This window comes from Engraulis encrasicolus, chromosome 14, assembly GCF_034702125.1.
Source record: "Engraulis encrasicolus isolate BLACKSEA-1 chromosome 14, IST_EnEncr_1.0, whole genome shotgun sequence".
NCBI classification, from domain to species: Eukaryota; Metazoa; Chordata; class Actinopteri; order Clupeiformes; family Engraulidae; genus Engraulis; species Engraulis encrasicolus.
This window is the reverse complement of record NC_085870.1, coordinates 40,335,213-40,345,318: the sequence shown is the minus strand read 5'-3', so window position 1 is coordinate 40,345,318 and position 10,106 is coordinate 40,335,213. Positions and strand designations below refer to the sequence as shown.

At 40.6% G+C, this 10,106-nt stretch overlaps 1 protein-coding gene across 5 annotated transcripts in view; it reads right to left on the bottom strand.

The window, feature by feature from the left end:
- Positions 1–5,749: 5,749 nt before the first annotated feature.
- The window catches only part of miip (migration and invasion inhibitory protein), a 41,148-nt gene continuing 36,791 nt past the window's right edge, over positions 5,750–10,106 (bottom strand). For all 5 annotated transcript variants that reach the window (XM_063215736.1, XM_063215734.1, XM_063215735.1 and 2 more), the window contains one exon: positions 5,750–6,110. In XM_063215736.1, the coding sequence (XP_063071806.1) occupies positions 6,027–6,110 (84 nt within the window). In that variant the 3' untranslated portion in view covers positions 5,750–6,026. The remainder of the gene's footprint in view (positions 6,111–10,106) is intronic.

The window sequence follows — 10,106 nt, the reverse complement described above, 5'->3', positions numbered from 1 at the left end:
CTCTTTTGAGTGGACCAAGGGATGTGGTGGTGGTGGTGTGGTGGTATCTGCTGAGGGGGACGGAGTCAGTGTCTCCTCTGAGTGGACCAAGGGATGGCCCTTCTGTGTGGTGGTTGTATCTGCTGAGACCTGATTGGTGACACCAGTCTCTGTGCTCTGCTCTGCGGTCTGTCTCTTGGATTTCGGAGCGCCTATAATTGGAGAAGGGGTCACTGGGGGTGTAACACAGACATTGTCCTCGGTGTGACTTCCGTTGGTGCCTATTACCAGTCCTTTACTTTCACAGCTGTTGCCAATGGATGAATGAATGGATGGATGGATGGATGGATGGATGGATGAATGGATGGGAGAAGACAGACAAATGTAAACATTGTTAACAAGGACTGCATGAATATAAAGTGAAAATCAGACTCCCACACCCTGTCCCCATTTACAGTAGAACGCCATTATTGCTTTCATGGAAATTACCAAACGATGGTTTTGTGATCAAAACATTGCAAAACTACGTTAATAGTTAACAAAGGGGCAATTCCTCACGCTTCTGTTTTATCATCTGGTGCATCGACGGGAAAGAGGCAGGAAATCTTCACTGGGGAGACAACTCCGGAGCAACACGGATGCAATTCTTTTTGTTATTTATTCAAGTGCACAACTAGCCCAGAAATCTAGACGCCCCTAGAGGCTCAGCTTTCAGCTGCATGGGTTTAGCTCGCTTGGCTAGTGCACAGTGCACAACATGACCAAGTCCAGAATTGCATCTGTGTTACTACCGGTGTTGTCTCTCCAGATAAGTTAGTTCTAAACCAAAAGAAGGCCGTCCAAGGATGTGGCTCTCTAAAAGTCGCGCAGGACCTTTTCTGACACTTGCTGATCAGTCTATGGCAAAAGTGGCGCAAAATTATTCATAGCCAGAAGAGGGAGCTCAGGTCTAATGAAATGGAGCCATATGCGGTTTTGCTGAAATAACAGGTGATAGGTCAAAAATCAAGAAAAGACATTGCCATGATTATGTGAGAATGGAGAGAAAAATCTTTCTGAAAGGAATCTAAAAATCTGAATCTTTTAACCCATTGACGCCTAAGGCACCTGCAAAAAGGGTTCTGAATGCCTGAGCCCTTTTTAAGAATATCTCAGCTTCTGAAGCACATAACAATATGCACTAAGTTGCATTTAAATGCTAAGACCCTCATCTTTCATTAGAATGTGTTTGTCCATCTCAAAAGACTGAGATTTTTAATAAAGTTGTCTCAAATCTCATGAGCCTGAATGTTGCGTAATGCAGCTCCAGGCACCAGGGCCAATGTTGCGCAACGCAACATCAGGCATCAATGGGTTAAAGGTGCACTGTGTAATATTTTAGTAGCTTATTTCCAGAATTATGCGTGTGTGTGAGCGAGTGAGTGAGTCTATGTGTGTAAATGCAAATGACCTTCGTAAAACTCCATGTGGAAAGGATGCAGACAGCACAACAGTTTCGGGTACTCACTTGGTATGCGGTATGCAAGTCTCTTTCCTGTTTGCCAAAGAGGTTCTATTGGAGAAGGTTCCATCAGGACACTGCATACAACTAAATAAGCAGGTGTAGGACTGAGCTTCTTTGCAGTAATAACCTTTGCTACAGTGACACACTCTGGCAGTGGATAAACTGCAGTCCTCCACCTGAACAAGCTTTTTATTTACTGTGGAAAGAGAGAGAAAGAGAGACAGAGAGACAGAGAGAGAGAACAGCAAACATGTAAAATTAAAACCATCACAGTGTTCAAATAAGCTTTGCCTTTCCATCCCTTGTCCACAGGGATTTTCGTTTGTTTTTCATTAACAGTCGATGTTAATACAAAACAAACACAACTGCTCAAACACACAGAGGAGGAGGAGGGAGAACAAGATTATTTAAAACATCATAACTTCACATGAAGCATCTGAGGTAAATACCACACATATACACACCCACACAGAGGGCCTAAATATGGAGACTATGCAAATGAAGGGCTGGGGGTGGGGGGTGGCCAAAAATGACCTGGCCCTGCAGGTTAACATCAATGACTCAGATCATCCCATAAATAATATATTATATATACAAACTATGTACACCTGTATTACAAAGTACAGTCATTGGCTGGGTCACATCAAATGAATACTCATTTCAAAACTGAATGCGGTCAGAGTGCCGAGCGGTCAAACCAAAAATGTGCCAAATGTGAAGCCAGGTCAAGACGCTTCTCATACTGTAACTTGACAGGAAGGAAATGAGTGCATAATTACAGTAATACATACATTTACAACATACAAGGCGTAGACTTAACTGGCTAGAGAAGTTTGCAATCTTATAAGCACCATTTATATCTAGCCAACCAAATCAGTTAAAGAAGTGCACTTAAATGTGTACCTAAACCCAGTGATTTCACTCATCCACAGACCGATTAGCCGGAAAAAATAGCAAACTTTGGGGCTGTACCTTCTGAAGTGAGGTTACATCAGAGACTGTCTATTTTTAGAACTAAGAAAATCTTTTGTTACACCACCACGGTCACCTCTCATAGACTCATGGTCCAATGAGCTTGACTTTAAGCAGCTGGACCTCTTCTTTGAGCTTGAAGACATTTCACTCCTAATTCCAAGAAGAAACATCTTCATCGAGGAAGTCAACGAGGAAGCGAGGAAGTCTAGATCAGTGATTCTCAAACGGTGGGCTGAGGCCCACTGGTGGGCCCTGAAGGTATTCTAGGTGGGCCTTGAAATCATTTTCTAAAAATCTAAATAATATTTGTTGCTGTGTTGGTGTTGGCTATTCATTTGAGTTTTATTGTTTATAGGGCCAGAGGGTGGGCCCCAGGATGGAAAAGGTTGGGAGCCCCTAGTCTATATGCTTAAAGCTAAACTTGACCTGGATGAAAGAATCTTCAAGGGCACTTTCATAGGCAGCTTACCATCACAGCTTGCGCAAAGCACACATCTGCGTCCACGGAGGTACTGATCTTTGTCACACTGTACTGATTCTAAAGAATGAGGGGATAAACAAACAAGAATCATTTGTTAAACAAACAAGATCTGACCATGTGCCTGCCACTGCCAGAATGAAGACACAAAACCATATCAAACAGAGAGCAGAAGAGAGAACTTCAGTCTATAAAGAACACATAATCAAGTTTGAAAACAGCCCACTTATGACTGTGTGGAATTCACCCCTGATGTGTAAAGTCAATCTATTCAAGGTGGAAGGGGTGCTGGAAGGAAAAGAAAATGTACACACGCAGAGGAGCAGACATATTGAGAGTGTCTGAATAAAACAAAACAAAACCCACGCTCTCTTCATGAGTCAGTTGCGTCTGCTGGGCTGATACACGAGGACGTCAGTTGTACCTGGCCCTGTGTGTGTGTGTGTGTGTGTGTGTGTGTGTGTGTGTGTGTGTGTGTGTGTGTGTGTGTGTGTGTGTGTGTGTGTGTGTGTGTGTGTGTGTGTGTGTGTGTGTTGACTGAACAGACCTGCCGAGTCATCCTTAAACTTTTTAAAAAAATCTTGCAAATTAATGTGAAACTGAACAGTGTGCCTGACAGTAAAATCCGAAAAGGTATCGGGGAGGAGAGAGGTAAGAGTCATGATGACAGTCAGATAAGTAAACCTTTAGTGGAGACAAAAAGCCTAAAGACAGTTGCCTGAAGCCAACAAAGATGCCCTTAGATGGACAAGAAACAGTCAAACCATCTCAATCGCCATAATCTGTGTGCTCCAGTTTGACTAACACACACACACACACACACACACACACACACACACACACACACACACACACACACACACACACACACACACACACACACACACACACACACACACTGACGTGTCCAGCCCTTGTCAGTTCTATGGCATATGGTCAATTATGTTCTTCTGAAATGATACCATAAAGCCAACCTAAACTTTCCCACTGTCATATGGTAGGCCTACTTATGCGGCAGTGCCTTACCACGCTGGTAGGCGTGATGCTATTAGTAGTGGGAAAGCACGTCTGAGTCTGAGAGAACACTGATGGTATTTGTTGTTGGAGTATTTGAATACAGCCATACACACACCATCATGTTTTAGGACATGCTCGGAAAGAGCGCTTGCGGGATTTGCATTTCGGGCACCACCACGAATTTACAATGAAATCGCAAGACAAAAATAGCTACCGAAGGGAACCCTTGGCTATGGAGTGTAGTCTACCTAAGGAACAGAGCAGAGGAATGTACAGTCGTGCCATCTTCATAATCATATCCTAATCGCATTTTATCTGGATATTTTGACATTCACTCCTCATTGAATGTAGTGTGCGTAGTGTGCGTAATGTGTCAAGTGTGGGCTATGTGCGTAATGCCACTGGACCATCATCGTCCTCTGAAGTTCAGATGAGATGAGCACCAAACTCACCTCCCGTGCATCCGGGACACCTGCCTGGCGCTGCGAACAACTAGGTAAAGAGAATATGGATCGTTTTAGGGTGTTGTTCAATGAAGGTTTTTTTCCATCTTCTATTTGATCTGCTATTTCTAACTAAGTGTGGGTGGAGACAATGTCGAAAAAAATACGTAGGCCTAGGCTAGTACTAAAACGGAAAGGTCTGCCTTATCACCATGAAAATCAGTACACCAACTGCAACTCTCATGCAATTCTCATGTACCGGTAACACTGGACAGCATGCGTTTCCTAACCTGTCAAATTCAGTCGCTTTCTTCCATTGCGCATAGCCTACACTACAAGTGACATCACAACTACGGACAGTGACAGAACATATGCTAACTAAACGAGTAAAAATAAAATAAAAATAAGCTATGATGCCTAAAGCTATAGCCTACTAAGTCAATTAGTCAATTGACTTCTCAATAAGCTGACTAATCTGTCGGCGAATATACACGCCAAGTCATCATATCAATTAGCCTAACTTTCCAGAGGTCGCTCAATACAGTAGCGTGTGCGGAGCCAAATGTAGAAAAAGCGCTTAAGAATGATAGCGACACTGAGAACAGCTTACCATAGCCCAGGGAGTACGGGTTGTGGTTAGACCATAGTTAGACATACTTGTATGAACACTCAGTGGAAATTCAACCGCTTGTGCACATCAGTCTCTGCTCTGTCAACTCATTCTAGGTCGCGCTGCCATTTAAACATCCTCCCAGTAATGTCCTATTGTACATCATATATTTATTATGTAGGCTACATTCATACAAAGTCTAACCTAAAACCAAGATTAATACCACCAGCAGCAGCAGCAGGTGCAGTCATTCGCCCGATATCTACCCTGACTCCCTGCCTCCTTTTAGGCACTTGTACAATCTAGATATGCACACACGTTGTTAAATGAGCAAATCAAAATGCACTAGCTCTACTTATTTAAGGTTATATTATTTTAATGGGAAAAAAACATTGTACACCCACTTATAACACTTAAGAGTCAACGTGAACATAAATGTCAATATCTAACAATATCATTATCATTCAAATTTAATAATAATAATAATAATAATAAAAACAAATCCTCACCAGACAAATTACAAGAAAGAGGTTTGAGGAATATATCCATTCCATCCTACTATGCTGCTATGATATCCAAATCCTGCATAAACTCTCGTGGTCGAGCCGCATGCTACAGAAATGATACCCAGTAGACATGCTTACCGGCATTTTTAAAAGAGGCGCGTGGGCTATAAAGAACACGCCCCTTCTTGATGTTTGACGAACAGAGATGTAGTAGCCTATAGTAATGCCCTCAGTTGATCAAGTTCATCAGTTTATTAAACACAGATATAAAAACGCTGATGCCATTAGAAAGGAAACATTAACACAGAAATGATACAGGTCTAGTCATTGCGCGACTGGGCAACATAACATCCTTCATCAAAAATTCAAAGCAGCACTAGTAAAAAATAATAAGTCAAATGGTATGTGCTTGAAAGGAACCATTATTATCCGCTGTGACTTTCTCATGGTTCAGTCACTTGATCACAGTGTTTCACAAAATCCTGAAAACCCACAGAGCCGGTATGGAGGACGGTCAGAGCTTCACAAGGGTCTGGCGGCGGTGCTGGAAACGATAACGAGCCAGACGAGACAGCTCAAGTGGGTCATCAGATTGGTCCTGAAAGACAGAAGTCACTCAAGTCAGCCAAGAGGTGATATGGCATGATAAGAACATTTCTCTGAAAAGTTTCCGTTAAGACATCTCCCTCACCACCTCCTCCAGAGAGAGAGAGAGAGAGAGAGAGAGAGAGAGAGAGAGAGAGAGAGAGAGAGAGGGGCCCATAGCCTAGGGTGTATCATTATTCAGATCCCAATGAAAATGTCACAGGTATAGTAAAGGTTAAGAAAAAAAAGCACACAACGCACACCATCTTTCAAAGACAGGGAAACAACATCAGATGGGAGCACATATATGAAAACCCTTGTCAGGGGAAAAAAACCCTAAACAAAACACAACAAATAAAGCAAAATGTAAAGGTTAATTTTGTACCAAATCTACTCTTCCATGACGACATTGAGAAATTTGAGTCACAGAGCTGGCCTGGTAAAGTAGACACTGGCAGGATGTATAGCCTGACTTGCCATAAAACCATTCGTTTCTCCAATACTGTGCCAAGGAGGATTAACGCTGGTTGTTCTATTAACTTGCTTAATACAGCCGTCATTCTCCAATGGTTGGCCAACAACATCAGCCTGGCTGGGAATTAGGTGTAGATGTTTTAGGTGTAGATGTTTTTTTTCTTTGATTACAACAAACAGAAGACCCACATCTGACCCATAAAACCCATAATCCCCATTGTGTTCATATTTCTTTACGTTCAAAGCATTACTAGTAACATTACGTCAGCAGATGCTTTAGTTGCCGTACAAAAGGGGACATAATCAACAACAGATAGCGTGTGGGGGAAATACATGTCAATGGAGAGGAATATAGTTAGCTCTGCTATGAAAGGATACTCTGTCGAAAGAGAAAAATCTTCATACACTTCTTAAAAAGAGAGAGACAACTACACTCTTGTCAAAAATGACATCTTAGTTCACCATTGGGGGACCAACAATGGACAGCAGGTTGGACTGGAATGACCAACGCAATTCAAATTATTGCTAGGCTATATAATGTTACATTCTACAGCTGTGGTTTTGTTTTGTTTTGCGTACACTACACCCTAAGCCTTTTTGTCATTGCATGAGTACCACCTCAAGAGCTGTTTCCACATAGCAGGATATTTTTTAAGCAGGGTATTTTTTCTCCTGTTTAGGTGTAAATGCAACATGTGGATAAAAAAAAATACTCCATTGAAACAAATGTGTTTCAGCCCCCTAAATAGGATATTTTTAAAGCCTGCTTTTTGTATATCTGGATTTTAAATATCTGCTACGTGGAAACGGAAGGCCAAAACCAGTGTAACCAGGAGAAAAAAAAATCCACATATAAAAATATCCTACTATGTGAAAACAGCTCCTTAGTCATGTTCTCTATCCCAATGTGACTATTTTGTTATTACATTTTCCCATTTACCCCATGCAGTGTGATTACACCCCTAGTGATACACATACACCTGGTTGGGAATCACATGTCTACAGCACAAGATGTGACAAGTCTGCTAAAACTGATACACTGACTGAGTGTGCGGCTGACAGACCTACAGACCTAGCTAAGCATAAACAAATTTTGTTTATGCTTAGCCAAATGACTGCAAAGCTGTAGTAACATTTGTGAAGTCACCTGCGGAGTGAATCATGTATTCTCTGACATGACTCTGAACAGAAGCCACTAAAGAAGTAGACCATACAATCAAAAGAGTCCAAGCAAAATCACCATCAGAAAATCCCTGCCATCGTTCTGAGGAACAAACAAGATTCTCACAATTACTTGTCAGCAAAACAGCCACAGATTACATGCAAGAGTAATTAGTTTAGAAAAATTTGTAGACACTCATAACTAATAACGATTGCTGCGTAAATGACCATGAACATGAGTTCATGTGAATTCTATTTTGGACAGGTTAGGGTAAGGTCTGCCGACATGCATCACCCTCTGAGGGGTTAGAAAAACATTTAAAAACAAATTATTTAATGTAGTTTAGAGTTTATGTCTAAATGTCAACATCGTAGTCTGCCTTTTAGCTCCAATACTGATGGCCACTTCTGAGTTAAGGGTTTGTTGTTCTGTTGATTTATTTAATATCGGTTGATTTCTGATGTCTTCACAGCCTTTACTTTGATCTATAAAACTCATTTTCTAGACCCTCAAATTATGCTGCGAATGCTGGGAAATTGTACTCATGTTTTAAAAAAATTAATAAATATAAAAAAAGAATAAAATGTTGATTAGTTAATCGCTATTACGTGTTAACTTCGAAAGCCCTAAAAAAGAAACTGTGCAAAAACATATTCAGTAATATAGTGTATTCACTATATTCATACACAGGTTTATAGTCATATTCAATAATATTATATTGAATATAGTATTGAGATGTAAAAGTTACAGAAATAAGACATAAATGCAGATGTTGGGAGGGAGAGAGAGAGAGAGAGAGAGAGAGAGAGAGAGAGAGAGAGAGAGAGAGAGATAGATAGAGAGGGCCGAGGGGGAGAGAGAGCACGAGAGAGAATGAAAACAGAATGGGCTGACTGTTGGTTCGAAGTGAGAGGTCCACACACTTAAAATCCTTTTTGTTTTCTTTTATTATTTCATGGCTGGAATTAATGTTTTGACTTCACAGTCTTCATCAGACTCCTGGAGAAGGATTTTAAAGTGATGGTTCGGAGTAGATTCACCCTAATGCCATTTGAACGGTGATATCCATCCAGTAGTCCACCCAGTGGTGTATACGCAGGTATACGCAGTATACCCATTTCAAAATTTCATGGACTTCAGTATACCCAATTAAAATTGTTTCATCCATTATTTAGAATAGCACAAATATATACAGTATACCCACTTCAAAAAATGCTCAAATATAAAGTAAGTTATACCCACCACAAAAAAGTAGACTACACCACTGAGTTCACCCTTACTGTTTTCTGGCTTGGGCGAACATTAGCAGAGTTACGGGGTTATTTATGGTTATTTCGAATAGTTTGCCGGGCATTTTTATCCCACAAAAATTACATGTCATGACACCAAACTTCTACAGTAGTACAAATATGGTCTCTACTCACATAACGAAGCATTTAGAAGTTTCGAAATAGTCCAGGATTTTATTATTATCAACACAAGCCGAATATATTCTGTCTTTCTAAAGCCGTTACTTCCGTAACCCTGTAAAAGTCCTCAACGAAACTCATGATTATGCACAATGAAAAGTGAATTCAGCATCCTTATTGATAACAAAAATCAGTCTAATTGATAGTAGGTAACATTTTAAATATCTTGTAAGTGTTGCCTTGAAAATATAAGCCTTAAAGGGACACTGTGTGAGATTTTTAGTTGTTTATTTCCAGAATTCATGCTGCCCATTCACTAATGTTACCTTTTTCATGAATACTTACCACCAGCATCAAATTCTAAGTATTCATTATGACTGGAAAAAAAGGACTGTACTTGGACCATACTAGAAAATATTTGTTTATTACTTAGTAAACTTTCATGTAAAGATCAAATTTGGCAATAGGCAGCCCAGTTTCAATGAGCAGCATAGTTGCAGTACCTTTTTTGACCATTTCCTGCACTGTGTCCCTTTAATCACAATTCCAAGAAAATGTTTTTTAATACTCTCGTCTGAAACTTTGTTGAGGACTTTTACGGGCTTACGGAAGTAACGACGGCGCAGCTTTAGAAAGACAGAATATATTCGGCTTGTGTGGATAATAATAAACTCCTGGACTATTTCGAAACTTCTAAATGCTTCGTTTTGTGAGTAGAGACCATATTTGTACTACTGTAGAAGTTTGGTGTCATGACATGTAATTTTTGTGGGGTAAAGTTTGGAGATGCTGTGAATGCCCGGCAAACTATTCGAAATAACCATTATTAACACTAAGGGTGAACTACTGGACGGATGTCACGGTTCAAAATGGCATTAGGGTGAATCTACTCCGAACCGTTGCTTGACCTCTCACTTCGAAACATCAGTGTTGCTGACCTTTGTTACTTCTTCTATGTGCACAT